This window comes from Acomys russatus, chromosome 23 (assembly GCF_903995435.1).
Source record: "Acomys russatus chromosome 23, mAcoRus1.1, whole genome shotgun sequence".
NCBI lineage: Eukaryota > Metazoa > Chordata > Mammalia > Rodentia > Muridae > Acomys > Acomys russatus.
The window spans coordinates 9979480-10002258 of NC_067159.1; the positions used below are offsets into that span (position 1 = coordinate 9979480).

General features: G+C 47.6%; 1 protein-coding gene across 1 annotated transcript; it reads left to right on the forward strand.

Moving 5' to 3' along the window:
* Positions 1 to 6247: 6247 nt before the first annotated feature.
* Positions 6248 to 7783, forward strand: Kcna10 (potassium voltage-gated channel subfamily A member 10). Its single transcript, XM_051165593.1, has one exon. The coding sequence runs from the start codon at positions 6248 to 6250 to the stop codon at positions 7781 to 7783; it is 1536 nt and encodes a 511-aa protein (XP_051021550.1).
* The last annotated feature ends 14996 nt before the right edge of the window (positions 7784 to 22779 follow it).

A 22779-nucleotide genomic window follows, 5' to 3' on the forward strand; every position in this document is an offset into this window, starting at 1 on the left:
TTTACAGGAACATCACCCTCACCTTGCCTGCCTGTCCTATTCTACCTGAGGCCCCTAAGTGGGGGTGATCAGCAGGGACATTCAGTGGGACTCCTAAGAGGACAAACAGCGGGATACAGTCTGGATGAGTACCTACTCAAAAAGAAGAATCGTTAGTGTGTAGACCGTTCCAGGCTCTGCCTCTGTTCTCTGTAGGGTAGCTCCTAGCTCCACACATTCTCACAAGCTGATGAGAGTGGCCCATACGGGAACTCTGTAGACAGGCAACCCATAGTTAATTTGGTGACTGAGTTCAACAGAAGCTGTCTCAGTGAGTCAGCCCCCAGATTCCAACACTGTCGAAGCTGCAAGAAGGCGCGCAGTATCCCAAGCCCAGGGCCTCCTCATAGAAACCTGTCACCACAGAAGCAGATGCACCTTCATCTCCCAGGCAAATAGGGAGGCAATATGGGTCTCCTTAATGCACAAAATCAAGAGGTCCAGGGAAAAGAGTCCAGGAGACCATTTTCCTAGCTAACTTTCAGAGTAAAATTATTTTCCCCAAGATCAGGAGGTCCCGGTCTCCACAGTTAATAGCAGCTGAATTGTAAGCCTCACATTGCTGCTAGAATGAATTATCCTGAGCTCATTCTTTTTCAGCATTGTTGCTGCTACTCGGGGTTTAAATGAAAGCTCTTGTTGGCATCGTTCCATCCCTTTAGGAAGATAGCTTTGTCCTTGAGCAGTCCTGAAAGAGAGAGAGAGAGAGAGAGAGAGAGAGAGAGAGAGACTACCCACGCTGTGCCCATCCCCACTCTAACAAGCAAGAGAGCCACGTGACCAGCCATCTGAGCCCCCTCCAGCCCTCCTTGTCTTCTTCGGATTGCTTCAAGTAACAGAATATTCTCCTGTTCTGAGAGGCAAACAGATTAGATTGGAGAAAGGGGTCAGGCACCCCTGGAATAGAAACATCTGTGCAGTGTGGGTGGTGCCTCAGGAATCTGCCCCTATTTATCTGCATATTTGCTCAGATGTCTTAGAAATTGTGTGTGCAGTGTACATTTGTCTGTGAGTATTTGTACTAGGAGGGACACATGTGTCTATGTGTGGGCATATGTTGTTCTATTTACATACATACATACATACATACATACATACATGCATACACGTTTGTGTGTGTGTTTGTGTGTGTCACAGTTTCTAGGCAAACTGAGTGAGCTCACATAAGCATCACCCATGACAGTGGGTCTGTTATTGTAGAATCAGAGGACAATAGGAAGAATGTTTAGTTCGGAATTAAAACACCCATGTGTGAGTCACAGCTTCCTAGCATGTGCTAGGTGTACACCTGTCTGGACCTCAGTGTCTCTCTGTGTTTAATGACGATAAGGAATACTGCTTATGGCAGCAGACACTGCCACATTCAAACTCTCTATGGTCTTGATACATGGTGTAAATCTGAGTGTCGGGACCTAGAGTGATCACCTCATCCCTTGGGACAGGACAGGATGAGACAGCCTTATCAGAGCACAGGGGAATAATCAGGCCACAGAAGATTATCACATGTGTGTCAGGCAGCCTCTGATACGGCCCTGCTACTGCACCCGTAAGTGTAGAGCAAGGTACCAAGAGAGGGAAAGGAGAAACGACCAACCTCGCCCTGACCCCTGACCTCCGGCCAGCTGACACTATCAGCGTTCACAGAGCACCTTCATCACATGGGAGGTGTTTCTGTGTGACACAGGTACCTCTCCACAGACTCAGAAGGCAGAGAGCCAGGAAGCCACCATAAGTCTCAGGAATCTGAAGTCAAGGGACCTACCAACTTGCCCTTAGTCACACAGGCAGCAGATGGACAATGCAGGATCAAGAGCCACACCGAAGTTGAGAATAGGCCCTTGTCTCTGGCCCTAGAGCCTGTACCCACAGCCTGTACCCAATGTGGCTGTGGGACCACCAAGATCCGAAGCCAGCTGGCCATGGAAGGTGAAAGAGGGAAATCAAAGATGAAAGGAGCAGTGGCCAGGAGCTTCCAGCAAGACAACGGCGCCCTCTCCTGTCCACCCAGAGCAGCACCACAGTCTGTCTTCTACTTCCTTCTCCAGCAATCAGAGCCCCCACAAGACAGTGAAACCCCACTCCATGCTAGCCCTGTCTTGGGGCTCCCTGGCCCCCTCCACCAAGTCACAGCCCTGCCACATCTGACCTTGCCAATGACAGATACCCATGTGCTCCCTCGGAGACATGAGGCCCTGAGGCACTGTGTACACCGTTGTCTTTGCAGAAGGCTTCTTGCAGTCATTATCAGACTCCCTGACAGCTGCTACCTTACCTGACTGTGGAGGAGGTGTTGGGTTGCTAGGCAACAAAAGACAACCTGGGTGGAAAGGCCAAGGAATGGGCTCCAGAGCCTTTCTGCCTAGTACAGCTCAGTGGCCTTGCAAAGTTAGACCTGCAGCCTCGGCACCAGCCACAGACATCTGTTGTAAGAGAAGCCCGTGGTGGAGTATGGCAGGAAGTTCCAGGCTTGCTTGCGACAGAGGCTACCATTGCACAAAGACTCATCAACGTCTATGCATTAACCAACAATCGAGATGTGTTATCGCGTGCAGGGGAAGCTGGGAACACTGCAGTCTGTGCAAAGGTAGTGGAAGTGGGTCAGAAGGAATTCTCAGCTGTGGGAAAGACTGTAAGCTTTGTCACAGATAAAATCAGTCTTGGTGGGCTTTACCCTTGGGCACCCCATGGATACCTTGTGATAGACTGAGTAGAGCCATCCTGGGCCTGGAATTCAGGAAACAGACCTGGGGACTCCCACTGGACTATTGTTTTTCTAATCGACCCTCAATGGGAGAAGGAGACCACCCTTCACACATGACACAGACAGGCGGGGAGGAAAAAACAACAGGTTGAGACTGGGCTATAGCGCACATGGATCAACAAACAGGCTGGACCAGCACGCAGGCCAGAGACACCTAAGGACCTGTCCCATGGAATGGATACCAGAAGGTTCACTCTTTTTTCCCTTTAACCTTTTTTCCCTCTTGTGTGAGCTAGTTGGGTTGTATAATAAAGTTTAATTGTTAAGAAACAGAGCCTACACTGAGCAACTAGAAGATATGCCTCAGGCCATATAGCAAGTCTGTCTGACTCTGAGGGAGAGCAGTAAGATGGCGTATTTGAGATATCCTAGGACAGCGTGTGAGCCTGGATGGCCCTGCTGTGGGATACAAACATGGCTGCCCTCAGGAGGAAAAAAAAAATGAACTAATAGTCCCATGCCCTGAAAAGTATAGTCAGACTTCTAGAAAGAGCTAAAGAGGACAGCAGTGTCTCCACCTGGCACCCTCCAGGAAAGCTTTTCCTTTAGGCAAGGTTAGAAGAGTGGCCAGCACACATGGCGGCCTAGAAGGAGGAAACTCAGCAAATGTGCCATGGGGGATGAGGCCCATCTGCAGCCAACACTGTACTGGGCAAAAGCATACAGGTTGTGGAGAGGAGTCAGAGGCTGTGGGTCAGCCATGAGTAAGAGCTCTGCTTGGCATCAGAGTAATTCCACACAGGCCTTGGAGGGTCTGGCAAATATAAGCCACTGTTAGATGTTAAGGGGGAACCTCACACCAGCAATTATAGCAGTGGAAACTGCTCCAAATAGCCTCCTCTCTGTCCTCACTGGGGGCCCTTTCCCCATCCAGAGACTAATACCCCAGGCAGAGAATCCAGACAAAGAACCAAATCCTATCTTAGTTCCTATGACTGACTAATAAAAAGGAGTGGATTATCTCCAGAGGAATGGCTTTTCCCACGTCGTCGTTGTATAAAATGGCACGAACTGGGGGTGGGGGTGGGGGTAGGGTCAGCCTTCTGCAGCCAGAGGCTGTGTTAACATTTCAAACATCTCTCAGCTGGGGCAGCCTCCTCACTGGCTGCTCTTCAGAGGAGCAGCACGCCCCAGTCTGGCCCCAGGTCACAGGTGGCATTCGCTCTTGCTAATAAATATTTACGGATCCTAGCCCACTATTGAGATAGTGTCTTCTAGACACAACAAAGTTGACAGGATTTCAACAGTAATATCCTAAACAAGATCTAGATAAATAAATACTTTGCCAGTCAACATGCCATGGTGGGTGGGAAAATTTTCACAAGGCCTCACCCCCTCAATGAAGAACTACAGTCAAACAATGGTTTCTGAGAAAAGGAGGACCGTTTTCTTCAGGGGTAAGCCTCTTAATGGAGTCTTCAGTATCAATTGAATAGCCCTAAATATAAATAGATATGAGCAACACTAAATAGACTCTGTAGATTATATAGATATATAGATTATACCTGTGTGATAATGATTATAGAAGAGGTCGTGAATTTGAGAGAGTGGGGACATAGAAGAAATTGGATGAGGGGGGATAAAAGTAATGTAAATTCTGTACTCATAAGTGTAGTTCTCAAAAAAAAAAAAGTTTGTTTGTTTGTTTGTTATATCTGCTGAGCCCTTACAGTGTGAGCTGCCTTGGAGCTGGGCACCATGTGAGCTCCATGCAAGAGCCCACACAGGCCATGCAGCCTTCAAAGCACCCCCATGTCGCCTCCTCTGGTCCCTACCCAGGTCTTAAAGAACAGCAGCAAAGGATGCACTTTGATTTTTTGTTTGTTTGCTTTCCTTTTATCCTTAAGGATTCAGTGACATACCATGATACACGCTAGATTTAAAGCATGCAGCTCGTTGCTCTCCAATGCGTCTCACCTGTGATGCCATCGCCACTACAGGGATAAGAAACACCTTCCCTGTAAGAGATCGCTGGATCTCACTCTGTGATTCCTCCCTTTCTTCTCCCGCACCTCACCCAGGTCCCTGCTGATCTGCTTTCTGCTGCCGTCGGTTGGCATTCTTGAGGTTTTTATTCGTGAAGTTATTCTATAGGTTCTTATCTGGCTCTGGGCCAAGGGACCACGCCAGAACTCACAGGACTCCTCCGCACGAGCTAGAGTTGTGGGAAGTCACCTGTCACTATAGTACAACCGAGCTGACTTCTAACCTTCTAACTATTGCCATCCAGTGAGATAAGGGACTGTGAAATCACACGCCCCCGAAGAAGCTAAAACTTACACAGCAGGGATCCCTGCGCCCTGTAACGTAACTATCCCAAGGCCATGCCACCTCAAGCTAGGTCACTTGCCTCTCCCTTCACACCCATTCTAGCCTGCCTGGATACAGTGTTCTTCAATAGAAACTGAAGCTGGCAGGAACCTGAAGAGAGAACATCCATCTGTGTTCATTCATAGCCAAGCCTGTGTGCTTTTGTCCTAACCCTACCCCAAATCCTCCCTACAAAGAGCGCAGGGAGAAAAGGAGGGGAGGGAGAGGCAGAGAGAGAGAGAGAGAGAGAGAGAGAGAGAGAGAGAGAGAGAGAGAGAGAGAGAGAGAGAGAGTCATTAATTTGCTTTCTACTGTAAATGATTCACCTCGAGAGTCAAAAACTTCCACTGGCTAGTGACTTCTAAATTTTCTGTGATGTGGAAAAGTTGGCAGACACAGCAATAGGCAGAATCATCTTCCTGCCAAGCATGTCACATATATTATCAACTTAACTATACTCTCAAAGCTCTCCTTCCAGATGAGGAACTCAAAGCACAAACAAATAGCATAATTTTTTAAGAAGACACTATAGTTTGGCCACCCTGCTTCCATCCTCTTATTCTTCCTGAACAGAATCTCAGACCTCACCACTTGGTCCAAGAGATAGTGACAGAGCTGACAAAAGTGTAGAGCTTTGGCTAGGCTTTGAAGATGCAAATAAAAGGATTTTTAAAGAAACTGGCTGTTGGATACAAAAGAGAAGAGTTAAGGATGGCAGCGGGTGTAGGAAAGTGCTGGATAGACTTCATATGAATACAACATTATGCTTTTTATTATCAATGAATGTTAACTCTCTCTTCATGGTGACTTCCTTTATGCCACCATGTTTGCAGACCTTCGTATTCTGGGGACAGTTCACCCCTTATCACTAGGATCGTTCCTCATATTTTTTTACTAGTCATTGGCATGTACAAACTCAGAGGAGCAAAACAATATCAAGGAATAAATGTTGTTAAAAAACATTCCTCCTCAAGCTAATGCTAAGTGATTATTTAACCCATTGGTATACCTTACCTCAATAGTTAAGAGCAAGCTGTATCCTACTCTGACTCCCATATAATAAATTCCTTCTTTTCCACAGCTTCCAGCAGGCAGCAAAGACTGGGGGTCTTCATGCTGCTTTTCTGACTCCCTAGAATGGATGTGTGTGGCTGGAAAGAAATGGAGGTTGCTCTGGTCAATTTTGATAACTCAGATGAAATCCATGAAGAGCCAGGCTATGCCACAGATTTTGACCCAACCAGCTCAAAGGGCCGGCCTAGTAGCAGTCCCTTTTCCAACTGGAGAGTCCTCATCAATGACAGTACCAGCCATGAAACTGCCTTCTCCAAGATCCCAGGAGAATATGTGGATCCCCCAGGGCCTGAGCCAGTGGTCTTGAATGAGGGAAACCAAAGGGTGATCATCAACATTGCTGGGTTGAGGTTTGAGACTCAGCTCAGAACTCTAAATCAATTCCCAGAGACACTCCTGGGAGACCGGGAGAAAAGGATGCAATTCTTTGACTCCATGAGAAATGAGTATTTCTTTGATAGAAACAGACCTAGTTTTGATGGAATCTTATATTATTACCAGTCTGGTGGGAAAATACGGCGGCCAGCCAATGTGCCTATTGATGTTTTTGCTGATGAGATTTCTTTCTATGAACTGGGTAGTGAGGCCATGGACCAATTCCGAGAGGATGAGGGGTTCATTAAGGACCCTGAAACACTGCTACCCACCAATGACTTCCACCGGCAATTCTGGCTTCTCTTCGAGTACCCTGAGAGCTCCAGCGCAGCTCGTGGTGTGGCTGTGGTCTCGGTTTTGGTTGTAGTCATCTCCATCACCATCTTCTGCCTGGAGACACTCCCAGAGTTCCGAGAAGACAGGGAGCTGAAGGTGGTCAGAGACCCCAGCACCAATGCAAACAAAACAGGCCTCTCCCAGACCATGTTCACCGATCCTTTCTTCATGGTGGAGTCCACCTGCATCGTGTGGTTCACCTTTGAGCTGGTGCTCCGGTTTGTGGTCTGCCCCAGCAAGACCGACTTCTTCAAGAACATCATGAACATCATTGACATCATCTCCATCATCCCCTACTTCGCAACCCTCATAACAGAGCTGGTCCAGGAGACAGAGCCCAGCGCCCAGCAGAACATGTCCCTGGCCATCCTGAGGATCATCCGCCTGGTGAGGGTCTTCCGTATCTTCAAGCTTTCTCGGCACTCTAAGGGGCTGCAGATCCTGGGGCAGACGCTGAAGGCTTCCATGCGGGAGCTGGGGCTGCTCATCTTCTTCCTCTTCATTGGGGTCATCCTCTTTTCCAGCGCAGTCTACTTTGCTGAAGTGGATGAGCCAGAGTCCCATTTCTCCAGCATTCCGGATGGCTTCTGGTGGGCCGTGGTCACCATGACAACTGTAGGCTATGGTGACATGTGCCCAACCACTCCAGGAGGGAAGATCGTGGGTACTCTGTGTGCCATTGCTGGTGTCCTCACCATTGCCCTCCCTGTGCCTGTCATTGTCTCCAATTTCAACTACTTCTATCACCGTGAGACTGAGAACGAGGAGAAGCAGAACATCCCAGGAGAACTTGACAAAATCCTCAACAGCGTGGGCTCCAGAACAGGGAGCACCGACTCTCTTAACAAGACCAATGGCAGCTGCTCCACAGAGAAGTCCAGAAAGTGACCCGTCCAGGGCTTCTAGAATCTCTGAACCTCTTTCTCTCTCCCTCTTCTCACTGTTTTCCCAAGATGAAAATCATGTTGAAGCCAAGAGGCCATCTCTGACTGTGAGCTGCCTTAATAAATCCATATTTCTGTTCTATTTCCTGGGCTGTTTCGTCTCAATCCACTACAAGATTTCTTCCTCTTTCCTGTGAAAGAAGTAGTTCAGTCCCTGCACTAGACCTGTGGATGTTACCTGTTAGTGCAGATGCCAAGCCGCATAGACCTAGTAAATCAGAATCTACCTTTAACATAATAAAGATTAAGAAGTATGGGGTTTGTTCTTCCTTAAAGTGATGCATATTGAAAGACCAGAACTGGGCTCAGGATGTGGGTAAAGTCCTTGTAAATGTGAGGGCCTGAGTTTGAATGCCCAGTACCTACTTAAAGGCTAGGCAAGTATGGCCTAGTGATCCCATCACCGAGGAGGAAATCCCAAGAACAAACTGGCTAGCTACATTAACCCAATTGCCAAGCTTATGTTTCAATAAGAGACCTTGCCTCAAAATAGAAGATGGAGAGTGCTGAACAAGACACCTGACATCAGGCTTTCACATTTACCTGCGCACAAATGTGTATCCACATGTGCAGATATGCACACACACACCACATATACAAGTAAAAAAAAATGAAATTTAAATAAGAAATATAAAAAGACATAGCTATAGCAATAGATATAAATGAATTGCCTGATGTTGATACCTGTTTAGCATGGCTTAAGCTAAGTCCATCCACTGACATCCTGACATCACATCACTGCCTCCCACTATAACCTGTACAGCATGCCTGATTATTACTCCCGTTGACTCCTGTCTGGTAGGAATGAGCACATTCTAAACAGACACCGTGCCCCTCCCTCTGCAGACTATTCAAACAAAGTACTTCAAGGGATTGGAATCCCACCCAGGAGTCTCATGCCAAGAGAAGAAAAATGCTGAATCCTGGCACCAACCAGAGGGGGAGCTGGTCCCCAGAAAGAGATTTACCACCTGTCAAACCATCTTTCAGGAGAGACTTCAGCAGAGACAGTGATGGGTCAATGATCATCAGGACCACACCTTAACTGGGGCTGTCTAGCCATGCATATCCCTCTGGCCCTCTATTCAAATCTAACCCTATGCTGGGACCCCAAAGACTGTCAGGACACCCTCTCTACAACCATTGAAGTGCTAATCTGCTAATCAGCTTTGTAGACAGTTCGATGTAAGGTGTGGTTTCTCTGGGAACTTTTATTCACACGCTATTAAGTTGGCTCTTTAAATTGGCTAATTAAGGACTGATAGTGGAGCCCAACTCAATGCAGCTGTCCGAGCTGAGCCCAACTCAATGCAGCTGTCCGAGGCTGACTCTGGTAACTCTGGTTGCACGCCCATATTACATATGAACAGACCAGCATACCCTAAGGTCACATAGTAACACCGTACTCAATCTCCTACTTTTGAGTCTTTCCTTCTTTCCCTTAATAAAGAGAGATTGACTAGGTTGGAGAAAGAGTGAGAGGATCTTGAAATTGACTTTCAGGACTGGAGAGATGGCTCAGAGGTTAAGAGCACTGTCTGTTCTTCCAAGGGTCCTGAGTTCAATTCCCTTTCCCTCAGCCCTGGCTACTGCACTGCCCAACTAGTTGCAGCAGCCTCTACCCACCTCAGCAGGCTCAGGGACCTTCCCTCAGAAAAAGGGAGCACACCCAGGCCAGATGCCAGGGTCCCACTCTCTCCCTCCCTATGGGATCCAGGGCATGGGGACAGGAAGGAATCTCACAAGGTGCCCTTCCCTGCTCAGCAGTTGATGAGAGCCCACTGAGAGATGAAACAACCCCTATCCACCCGGCTGAGTGGAGTGCTCAAAGGCCCTTTGAAGGGAAAGGAAGAAAGACAGCCTGGTCTCCCTGGGGACTGCTGTCAGGAGAGCGTTTGCCCTCTCACAGGGAGATGAAAAGGAGCTCGAGGTGGCAAAGAGCACAGCGATGGGGAGAGGAAGATCAGACAAACTTTTGTTATGGAATCTCAGGGGAAGCGGAGGTAAAGGCTTCCTTCGAAAATGTCACGGGATAATGAATGCTATTTTACTGCCATGGCTGAAGCGGCAATGGCAATCAGAGGCTTGTGGGGAGAAGGCATGATTCTCCTCCTTATGGAGGAATTCTGGGTGATCTTGTATTTCTCAGAACCAGAGGAGTAATGACTGTGCCCTCCTCTCCAGTCCCCATGGCTCCCACATGCACACAATATAAATATGACTATGCGGAAGTAATAAAACAGCACGTTCGTGAAGACTATCACGAGATTTAATTTTTTTTATTGAAAAATAAAATCATTCATATTACATTTCAATTGCTACCCCATTCCATGCATCCTCCCGTTCCTCCCTCCCTCCCGCTTTCACCCCATTCCCCTTCCCTATGACTGTATGACAAGATTTTTAAACAGGGTGTTATGTGAGACTCTCAGCCAAATGTAAAGGATGCTTTGCAAAGCAGAAGTAAGCAAACAGAGGCTTGACCCTTAAGTGACAGACTATTCTGTGGATGGGAGGTAGAGCCTAGGATAAAATCCTACCTGCATCCTTTGAGTGTTACAACCCCAGCACGGTGTTGGGTACATAATAGGTGATCCAGAATTGAAGGGCTGAGGCATGAAAGGACCAAGTCAGAGTTCCCACCAAAAAAACACCCCCCATGCCTCTCAAATAAATTGTTGTGTTTTGGTGGTGGTGATGGTGTGATGTGTTCATGTGTGTGTCCGTGCAAATGTGTGTGCAAGTGACATGCATGCAAATAGGCATGTCATGCATGTGTGTGGAGGCCAGAAGACAAGGTCAAATGTCATCCTCCTGTGCCAACTTCTTTTCTAGACAGCTTCTCAGTGACCTGAAATTCCTTGACAAATAGGCAATGGACCCCAGGCTAGCCAACAGGCCCCAGGGGCCTATCTGTTTCTCACTAGGCAGTCCTGGGATCACAGGTGTGAACCAGCATGCCCACCTTGCCTTTCCCAGCTCAGAGGGGTCTTGGCTGACAGGGAAGCCTGCAGAGGAGGAGATAAGGAGTGAGTTGGGCGATGGTCAGAGGAATTTAGCAGCTCTGACTGTCTAGCAATCAAGCTGCTTTTGCGGCTCTGGCTTCTAGCAACCAGGTGCTTCTTTATTCATAGAAGTTTCACAGAACAAAGACAGACTAATGATTATCAAGTGGTGCAGAGTATGTGTTGATTTGCCGTTACATGTCCAGGGTTACAAGTTTAGTTACAATTAGAAAATACAAACAGAACAGATATCATCATCATCATCATCATCATCATCATCATCATTATTATTATTATTATTATTATTATTATTATTATCCCTATACTCTAATTTAAAGAATCTAAAGAATGCCTTCTCCAAAACAAACCCATTTAATATATGATGGCCTGCCTTTAGGTTGGCAATATTTGTAGTTTGAAAGCACTCTAGACGAACAGAAACTATTTGAACCAGTCTTTTTATGAGTAGCAAATACTAAAGCCTAACCTTTTTTAAAACTATATGTTTCATCACCTATGCTACAAAGTAGGAAAAGATTATTTTAGTCAATCTATCTTATTTACTGAATTCTATTCCTCCAGAGGTGTACCCTGTCTGACCCCTATCTTTAAACTACATTTCCAGAGAGCTCTAAGTGTATTGTAAAGGGAGGCCTTGACTCTGTAACCTATACTCCTGGCAAGTCAGGGTTTGTCAGTTGCATCTGTTTACCCTGGACCAATTATACTGTTCGAGCAGCTGTGCTGGCTTCATGACTCTCGCCGTTTCCAGTGACTGTGGCTGGGCTGCTGCCTTTTTTAACTTTTATTTTCAGTGTTGGTTCTGAGGATCAAACATCATGCTTATGAAATCCCATCACTAACTGAGGTGTCTTCCCAGCCATTTTGTTTGCTTGCTTCCTTCCTTCCTTGCTTGCTTTTTTGTTTTTCTTAACACTGGGTCTCTGAATCTCAAACAGCACAGACTATATAGCCAAGGATGACCTTAAACTTCTGAGCTCCCCACTCCCACCTCCACAGTGATGAGATTACAGGCATACGCCACTGCTGACAGTGTCGGGCAATCCTGGAGATCAACCCCAGAGCCTTCTATATCCTGGGCAAGCATTCTCCCACACTAAACTGCATCCCTAGTCATACCCAGAAAGCTTAATTTAAGTAATTTATTGGCACTGAATTTTGCATACAAGCCCTGAGTTCTCCTTTTTTTTTTTTTTTTTTTTTTTTCTCAAAGTCTAAGCAGAAGACAACTGATTCCCCACAGGGGGCCAAAGACTAGCTTTGTTAGGGTATAGACATGAATCTGCTGTTTTCCTCAAATATTCCTCAGGTTCCTGCTATGACCAGATGCTCAGTCTGTTTCTGAGACAGCCAAGGAGGGGCATCTCTGCTGTTTAAAAATGTAGATATGAGTTACAAAAGACCCAGAAACTCCCACCCTCCTGTGAGTAAGAGGCCTCTCCCTAGAGTTTACCCTTCTAATTCCTGCCCTCTGTCTCTCTCTGAGAGTTCATGGGAAGCCAACCCATGCCACTCCACCCTTACCCGACACCACCCCATGCTTAACCGCTGCCCATGAAGCAGGAACACTAAACTTTTGTGAGTCATCCCTAGACATGAGGAGCGTAACTGAAGAAGTTCCCTTTCTGCTCACTGAATGACACAGGGCTACAACCAACTGGAAAAGACTCAGAAGCCTGGGAGGGAAATTGATTGGTTCAATATTGAACATAAATACAAGTCAAAGGAAGTTCCAGGTAGAGCAAGAAAGGCAAAAAAAAGGTCCTTGATGTCCAGAGAACAAAATCCAAAAGGCTTGACTTTGTATTGGGCCATTGTTTGAGGTGGGGCGGGGTTGGGAAGGGAGGGAGGGAGAGAGAGAGAAACGGAGGGAGGGAAGGAGAGAGAAAGAAAGAACCTGAGACAAGAGGAAAAAAGAAAAGGTTTCTGGCTAGGGCACCAGAAAGCACATGTGAAGAAAGTGGCCCCTTTTTTAGGTTTAAATAAGTAGAAAGACTTAAGTGTGCCCCCTTCTCTTTGGAGTTGGGTAGAGACATGGAGGAAAAGATGGAGAAAAGGAAAGTAAAATGGTTTCTTAGAGAAAAAGGGCCATTCCGACAGCATGTGCTCTGCACCGTCTCTAAACAGGAACTCTTCAGCTTGAACTATTTTGATTCTGGTAATTTTTTCTTAAATAAAAATTGGTACACTATGTTTTGCTAGAGAAATCCAAGCAGGAAGTGCCATACTAGTTCTCATGGGGCGCTAGGTGAAGGGGCCCCATTTCAGACGCTTTCTTTTCTAGGCCTAAATTCGAAATCTCAGCTTTGGTGCATGACTGTAACCAAACTCAAACTCAGACTCTCTGTGACTTCCTCGTGTCAGCTGTGTTGTGATTCCTTACGAGAAAATTAAATAAGATGTTGTTGTTAAGCTTGCATCAGGCCTGTCCCTCGTGGTCCCACGTGTCACGGGCTTGGTCCCTCTGATTCCAAATCTCCGCCTTTGTAGAAGGACATGGATCATATTGAATCAGGCCCCAGCCTGCTGACCTCAAATAAGCTGAAGTTGAGGCTTAAGACTCCTGATGAGTCTCAGGCTTGAGGAATAAGCATTGAGGCGCCAAATGAGGAGTTGGTGGTGGTAACGGCAGCTGAGGGATGCTGGGCGTGTCTCCCAGAGGGCGGGGCCTCTGCCCGTGGCTGTCCTATAAGAGATGCTCCCCCTAGTGATTTGTAAAAATGAAACTTTTCTTCATTCAGCCGTTTCAGTAGCATCTCGGTTCCTTAACTTCCTGGCTCCTATCTCACACTCTGAGAAAGGGAGCTCTGGCGCCAGGTGTGGTGGCACAGGCCTGTAATCCCAGCACAACCCAGCCTAAGCAGATGTGACAGGAGACCAGGCTAACACGGAAGAGGCTGCTGAGATGGCTCAGCAGTTACATACAGCAGCTGCTCTTACAGAGGACCCAGTTTCTGTTCCCAGCACCTACATAGTGGCTCACAGCCGTCTGTAACTTCAGTTCCAGCGCATCCAGTGGCCTCCTCTAAACGAGGCATGCATGTGGCGCATATACATACACATGCAAGTCGCTTAAATAAATCTCAAAAAAAATTGTTTCAGAAAAATAAGATCAACGTATGAAAAAAGCCAGTTTGTGGAGGAAGACAGGAAGCCGTGCTTACCTGGGCTACAATTAGACACAGAGTACGTAAGCGCAAGCTTAGAGTGTTGTACAAACGTCCTATAAAAAGCCACAAGGCGCATGAGCAGAGCTTTTGGAAATCTTCCATCAGATCACATTCCGCTCCCATTATCAGGGTTAATTTTCCTTTCCTAATACGTTGGCTTTATTGCTTGCTTTCTTTTTAGATTTTTAAACTTCGCTTTATGTGAATAAGTATTTCACCTGCCTGTATGTATGTGTGGGCACCATATGCATGCAATGCCTCTGGGGCCAGAAAAGGATGCCTGCTCCCCTGAAAATGGAGTTGTGCACAGTTGTGAATGTTGGAAGCTGAGCGCAGGCCCTCCCTCTACAAAGCGACAAGTGCTTCTAATCGCTGAGGCAGCTCTCTAGCTCCTCTATTTCCGTTTCTAATCATGCATCCCTGGTATAGTCCTTTGCCCTGGAACACAGGGCCTGGAATCCAATGTCCCTTACATTTAGATCCACACTCCTGATATCCTGAGCTCTTTCAGATGTTGCTCTGAAGGCTTTCCCTCCATCTCCCCTCGTGGCCACCACTGGGACTGCCAGCTTGCCAGTGCTGTTGTTTTTCTCTCAAACTTTAATAAAACTGTCCCCAAGCTTCCTTTTGAGTCTTGTTCGAAATTTCTTTATTAATGAGATTAGTAAGAACCCAAAAGAGGAACCTTCCATTTCTGTGGTAATATTGTGAGACCTTGTCAAAGAAAAGGGAGAAGAAAGGTAGGGGGAAAAGGGAAGAGAAATAGAGACGGTTCATATTCTCTCTGTCTCTGTCTCTCTCTGTCTCTCTGTCTCTTTCTCTCTCTGTGTCTCTCTCTCTCTGTGTCTCTCTCTCTCTCTCTCTCTCTCTCTCTCTCTCTCTCTCTCTCTCTCTCTCTCTCTCTCTCTCTCCTCTCTCCTCTCCTCTCCTCTCCAGTGTCTGCACCTTCCCTTGACCTCTGTGGCTGAAGGGTAAGGGGACCATGTATTTGACAAATCTCAAAAAAGACTTATCTGGAACCAGAGAGTGCAGAAATCCAACACACACACACCTTTTGGGTCATCTGCATCTTTTTAAAATTTTAAGTGGATTCCTCCTGCTATAGGTCCCTGGGCTGCTTTGAATTCCAAGCCCAGAAGGAGCAGGTAGCCTGGCTGGACACAGAGTTGCAGGTGACACATCCAGGACCTCAGTCTGTGTCTGGGGACCCTAGGCCTCCACAGCAACTTACCTCCTCCTGGCCTGCAGAAAAGGTGAGCTGCCGACATTGTGGGGAGATGTCTTGTGTCATTTGCCACCAGAGGCTTCATGGCCCTAACTACAGTCTCCCTGGGCCTCAGCTTCCCCGTTTGCTAACTGTTACCATAAATACAATCAAGCTCCTGTGTTGTGGTGAGAATTAAACAGTATAGGGCCTGATAATCTTTAGCAAACTGTAAGTTTCCTTTCAAAGCAGAACAGAGGTAGATGGGGATGTGGTCATTGACAGGGAAGAGGAGATCAGAAAATTATCTATATTATCTGTACTATCTGTAGGCCCAGCTAGCAATCAATCAAGACACAGACACTTGTTATATTTTAAGATAGCCTTAGTTAACCTGGGGCAGGGCAGATATCAATCCTCTAAACTACCTCCCATAGTGGGGCAGGCATGGGATCCCTGCCTCAATCCCATGCCATCTACTTCTAATAACTTCTATCAAGCTACCTCCCCTCCATAATCCCAAATACTTGCTAATGTTCTTCATCTGGGCTGGATTCTCCATCCACGCCGCGGGCTCTGTGCTTCTCCAGCTAACCCATGGCAGCCTTCCTCACTTCACTTCAGCTCTCCTTTCCCTTTCTCCTCTTGGCAGTCCTTCTTCTTCCCAGAATTCCTCTCTCCTAGCCCCACCTATCTCCTGCCTTGCCCAGGTGGGATGGCTTTTTATTAATCAAAAGGTTGGTCACAGACAGAAAGCAGTAATTAACACCAAAATACATCAGACCATCCCGCAACACAGTATAGTGCATTATATATTAGCTTGGTGCATAAGAGATGCCCAATATATCTTTGTGAAATACAAGAACAAAGGAAAGAGAAAGGAGTTGATGCAAAAATGAGAGTGTGTTCCTTTAAGAGAAACACCCTCATCCTTTGTTAGAAGATATTACATCCACCAATTTAAAACAACAGTTACATCTTACAAATATTTCCTGGGTCCCCAGGCAGTTGTCCTGTGTTTCTGCCACCTCAAGACTTGCCAGGCTTGGAGGATGTCGACGCTCACAGATTAAAGGAGCCAATTCCTCCTTGGCTGTTGGCTAGAGGTCAGCCTCAGACCTTTGCCACAGGGACCTTACTTACCAGAGTGCAGCTCCCAGCACGCTTCTTGCCTCCGTAGAGTGAGAAAGATATGACAGAACCAAGAGGAGCCCAGAGTCTTTGCAGCCCAACTTCAGAAACGATTTCCTGTTGAGCTGGCTGCCTCTTCTGTTTGTTACCAGCTAGTCCTTGAACCCAAACCACACTTGAGCAGTGAAGATTATGCAGGGCTTGCCAGGGGCCATTCAGGAAGGCTACGGTTGAGCCTTACTCACAGGATAAGGCATTTTATATGTAGGGTATTCTCACTTGCCCAAGTGGTGCTCGGTCCAAGAGATGACTAAAACAAAAACAGCTGGGAGTCCCATCATGTGAAAACTGTCTACCACACTGAGATATCCTCTGCGTACTCAGCCCAGGTTTCTACCACCAACGTGCAGGCTGTAAGGAAGTGTAATTGTCCTCCTGGTCCTCAGCCTTCCTAGGGGTTGAGCGTGTCTGGCCTACGCATATCCCTACATTAACAACAACACTCCTATATGGTTGCTACTCCTATACAAAACAACTTTCATATTCACCGCCTCGCTGACCCCTTATGACAACATTGTCACAGCCCTTGTGTGATTTGATTTTATAATCACAGAAATGGAGACTCAGAAAGGTCAAGGTCACATAGCCTAATGAATTGAACCTAGTCTAACCTCCTTAAACAGTACCACCTCTAAGCAAAAGAAATCTCACACGGTGCCTGCCTACAGTGAGCCCAGAATGTTTCTTTTCTTTTGTCTAAAGCTTAGTGGTCAGGCAGTACCCCTTCTGGGATCTCTGGCTTTGGTGACCAGTTCCTTGCCCACATGGAAGCCAGCCTCACGCTGGGCTCAGGTGACAGTCCTGAGACATGACAGGAACGCCATAGCTTCCAGGCCTCTGGCGTGGGTCCTTCCTTCCCCTGCCTAATTATAATGGTGTCTTGTCTGTGTCTTTAGCTCTAAAACCCAACTAACTCTTCCTCTTCCCCTTGTAGAAGAAGAAGGCTCTGAAGGCAGTGGTTCTGTCTTCCCATCCAGGAGGATATTACAGGCAGATGGATGGGGAACCTCTGTCTACACTTGAACCTCCTGTCTAGGACCATTTGGGTCTCAAGAAGGAAGCCTGGACGTGAGCAAGACTGAGCAAGCCCTCCAAAGATGTCCACTTTCCAATCCCTCCAACCTCTACAAGTGTGATCTTATGTAGCAAAAGGTACTTGGCAGATGTGATTGGTGCTGAGGATCTGGAGATGGAAGGTTAGCATAGAGCATCTCGGTGCTGTAACCATAACAGTGCTTATGAGATGTAGGATGTCAGCCAGGAGATGTAACTACAAAGGCATGGGTCCTGAGAGGCAGGCGGATTGCTGTGAGTTCAAGGCCAGCCTGGTCTACAAAGCGAGTCCAGGACAGTCAAGGCTACACAGAGAAACCCTGTCTCAAAAACTAAAAAAAAAAAAAAAAAAAAAAAAAGAATATGAATCAATGCATTCATGATGAAACAGGAGTGTTCAAGGGACCATGTATGCTGGCAGCAATCACTAGACAGAGACTCCCCACAAAACTGATCTTCCTGTGAGGTCCAGCCTTTGGTATCCAAGGGGTGAACCCCAGAATATTTTCTACCTGGAAGGTTAGGTCTTATTTCATCCAGAAAAACAGTTATAGCCAGTCTGTGTACACACACACACACACACACACACACACACACACACACACACACACACACACACACACACACACGGCCTGGAAAGGGAGAGCTCAACTCCACACTGGGGCTGACCATCAGTCAGCCTATAGTGACAATCCCAGGTACTGAAACCTTCAAGGACACGCCCTGGCAGCAATCTCTCTCCTTATCCTCCAGGCAAGGCTGAACAGCAATCTGATAACCCCCTGCATGGAGTCACCTTCAGCAGGCCCTGGCCTGGTCTGCTCTAGCCACTATTACAAAAGACCACAGACTGGGAGGATCAGACAACAGTTCTGAAGGCTAGAAGTCCAAGAAAAAGTCCTCTCAAGATCAGTTTCTGATGAGGCCTCTCTTCCTGGCTGTCGGCTGTGTCCTCTCTCTGTGTCCTCTTTCCCCTGTGCCTAACGTCCCTTCCTCTGCTTCTCAGATGAGGAAGATCCACCTTCATGACTCCATTTGACCTTAAAGGCCTCATCTCCAAATCCAGTTACACTGGGGACTAGAGCATAGTATATGGATTTAAGAAATGGGCGTCAGCCCATAGCCAATCCCTTCCTAGCTGTCCCCATCACCCCATAGCTCTTAGGTCCTCCAGCTCCCATTAGGTCCCTGTGGAGGTGACAGAGGTCATGTCATGTAATCTGGGGTCCCTTGCAGGCTGCCCAGAGACTAGAGAAGTGTGGGTGTTCCATCTGGAAGTACAGACAGAGAAGCCAGGCAGGCCTCACCCTGACCAGGGCGTGAACTGGATCTCGACAGAAAAGAGCGCATACGTTTGGAGTTCTCAGAGCCTAGGCCACAGCTGCACCTCTGCTTGACATTCAAAGCGCTGTTCCACAGCCAGACTGTGAAACACACATCGAATAGAAACCGCAGAGTCTGGACCAACAACTAGGACACGGGACCTGACAGAGATTTCTATGCTGCTTCTTGGCATAAATAACAGTCTGGCAGATGGAATCTGATTCCAGAATTACCAGCTTTTCTAGGACACTGCGACCAACTGAGGGGACAATGGAACAGAATATTTAAAATGGAAACCCAAAATAATGGTCCTCCCAGTAAATGTCACCAGGAGAAAAGGACCAATAGCTCTCACCACTGTCTGCTGTAGTTGAGGTCTGGAGTGCCCCCCCATCCCCCACCCCCTGCCAAGGGACATGTGTTTAAGGCTAATGGGAGCCGGTGGGACCTTTAGGAGGTGCCTAGTAGGAAGGAGTTGTGTCTTGGGGTATGTGTCCATGAAGGGAATGTTTCCTGATGTCTATGACATGAACAGCTTTGTTCTGCTGCAAACTCCCTCCCATAATCCTCTCTCTCCCCACAGAACAGCACATTCACCAAGCAGAGGCCTCTGACCCCCCCCCCCCCAAGTAAGCCTTTCCTCCTTGTAAATCAGTTTTTTATTTTGTCCCAGTGACAGAAAGCTGACGGACATACTCTATAAATCTCCGTGTGGATGAAAGATGACATTTCATTTGCCTAGCACCCAGTGCTAGGGGCGCCCAGGAAGGAACAGAGAAATAGATGGGGCAGAAAGGTACTTCAACAACACGCTGTACAATTCCCAGACCTTGGGGCAAGCCGCCTTTATGAGAAAGATGAGAGCCTTCCCTAATCCTTGCTTTCACCATCCTAGGTCAAGGACCTCTGCTGGCAGATGTCCTACCTGAGAACCTCTGCCCCTGAGCCTAGGAGGCTGGGATTCCATGCATGGAGTGACTGCTCTTAGAAGCTCTAGTGGGTTAGACCTAGTGGGCGGCTGCTGGTGCAGGCTGACAGACACGATGAGGAGGAAGGACATCTACCATAGGATGCCACTCCAGGCAAGCATCTCTTCTAGTATACAGGAGCAGGGGAGAAAAAAAAAAGAAAGAAAGAAAGAAAGAAAGAAAAGAAAAGAAAGAAAGAAAGAAAAAAAAAAAAGAAGTCCAGGAGGCACATGTGCAAACACCCACTAGGCTCAGCAGGGGTTGCCTTACAGGCTGCAGAAGCTCTTCTTGTCCTTCTTGGATCCAAATAAACCCTCCAAGGCTGCTCCAGATCTACAGCCAGATTACCATCCACTGATGGGCATGTCTATACAGAAGAGTCCAGTTCCTCCAACTCTTTAGCTAAAGACAGTTTCTGAAGAGTCCAGATTCCTTATCCAGCCCCTCTCTGTTGGCTGTGGCCAGGGCATCCAGGAGTCCTGTGGACTAAGGAAAGCACTGAGGGGTTCTCTATTCTTTGCTTAGTGCCCTCATCATAGGGAGCATGCACCCAGACTTGTGCCCCAGGGGTCTGGATGGAGACTATGGCTGGGGTGGGGGCTGGAGGGCTCTATAGGAAGGCCATACTTGCAGACCTTCCTAAGAACCAGTTCAAAGATGCGGGACATTCAGCTGACCCAGGACACTGCCAGACTCACTCATGATTATCTAAAGAGACCCCTTGTTCCCTTTCACGGACTTTAATAATAAAACCCCAACATCACGGCTGTTCTAGTCTTGATTGCTGAACAGAGCCCTGGGAAAGAAGGAGGTTCTCAAGTGTCATGGCCTGAATTTGGAGTCCAGGAGTGACGCTTCAACCTTGGCTATGGGAGACTACATCTGCCATAGCAGAGGAGACAAACAAGACCACCATACTCCTCAAAAAGGAAATGCAACTCAGCCCAAAAAAAAAAAAAAAGGTGGAACCAATTTTGTCCATCCCACTCAGGCCCAGCCCTAACACCAGCCCCAAAAGGCTCTAGTGGGTGAGGTGTTAGCACTGTAACTGCTGTGGAGAGGTGGGGAAAGATTTCCAGCTGACCTAGAAGATCAGTGCTGCCGCTGACTGCCTTAGGACCCACACAGTAGACACATTCTCACCTGGTTAGCTCAGGTCAGCACTCAATCCCAGTATTACAGCAATCCAGAAAGATTGGAGAGGGAGGACTCTGGAGAACAAAAAACAGAAAGAAAGGCTAGTGAGAGATATCCGAGTTAGGGGGGGGGATAGGGACCTCCTTTACCGTGCATCTCCGGAAGAAACTGCCAATATGAGGGAAACAGTCAACTCTGCAGTCTTGTTGACCACTGCTCCCAAAATTACCTGAGGTGGGCAGGTGTAAACAAAAGTCTGGTCACTAGAGGGCGCTCCATGACTAGAGCTTACTCCTGGGCTGGAAAGTTGAGGGCTGTGTTTATTCACTCAACGTTCATCTACAGAACAATTACTCTATGCAGCACTAAATGCTCTAAAGGGTTAGAAATGAGTCATCTTTCATTAGAAAGCCAAACAATGTAAGCCAAAAAAATAGCGTATTGATGCTTATCCATGAATGAAAAAGGAAATAAAAAAGAAAGATATGACCGCTCCTAGGTATGGTGAAGGAAAAAGTTTACTGTAGATAAAGGGGGGGGGGGGGTAAGTGCTGCCCCTGACTCCCTAAGACACACACACAGTAGACACATTCTCACCTGGATAGTGCAACTCAGCATGCAAAGAACATGTCTAGGGGACAGAAGAGCCAGAGGCAGGGACATTGGAGAAAGTCCTGAGTGGGCATGCCCTGAGCCATGTGAGGGGAATAGAGAGCCAGACCAAGAGGCCGATGAGAGGGGCGGGGGGGGGGGGGTTATGTAACGGGTAGACAACAGAGCCAGGCAACCAAAATGGTTGGATTCTATAAAGAAGGACAAGGCAGGTATGGGAAAGGCAGCCCAGCCCTTGGGCTCCAGAAGTTTAGGGGCAGGGTATGTCAGCCATGTCCTGTAACAAGTAGGAACTAAGAGATGCTGGGACAACTGGGTGTCTGCTTTGATGTGTTCATGAGGACCTCATTTAGTCTTTTGTCCCTGGCTTGAGACCTAACATCCCACTGGTAGCTTCTCTGTCCCTTTTAGTGCACTGCTAACCTTCTTTCATATCTTTGTCCAGCTGTTGTGTTTTCCTGGTGAGCCTTCCCTTCTGGTCTCACATAAAGTTCAACGTTCCCAGTCTTGTTCAAAGTCTCCACTCAGCCCCACAGCACTAAAAGCCACGTGCACTTTCTGTTTGCTTGTTTTGGGGTGTTTTGTTTTGTCTAGTCTGCAGTGCTGGGAATTGAACCCAGGTCCTTGGGCACTCTGGGCAATTGCTAGATGGGGGTGGGGGGAATCTTTGCTCCCAGGCCATCATGGAGATGCACATGGTCTGCGTTTCTACAAAACAGAAGCTTCACAACATGGAAGGGCCTTTCTGTGTACTCACAGATGGACACAGGGCCTAGAGCAGTGTGACACGTTCTAAAATAGCAAGTAGCAATTTAGGGGTAGGACTCCGCCATCGATCACTCCTGCAGTTTAGGAAAAGAGGGTTTAGGAGGTGACACTTAAGCCGGCACGAAGGATGAGGTGTGTGTGACACAGAGAAAGCAGAGGACACAGCCTGTGTAGGGGACAGGAGAGGGGGCAGAGGTGACCTGTGTGATGCTGGGTATGGCACAGCCAGACCACAGCCCAGGTGTCCCTCTTGGCATCAGTACCCCCCTCCCCACCGTTGCTGCATGCTGTGGCCCTCTGGGATGAACGGAACTACCTGACAGCATGGCCTGCCTGTGTCCCTCAGCTGCCCTCACCTGTTCTGATGTCTTACTTCCTGCTCTTCATACGGGTCTCATTATGTTGTACCATCCTGGACTCTGCTGTGGGGCAACTGTTCTAGGCTCCCTCCAGCTACTAGGAAGAAACAAACCACACAGCTCCAGGAA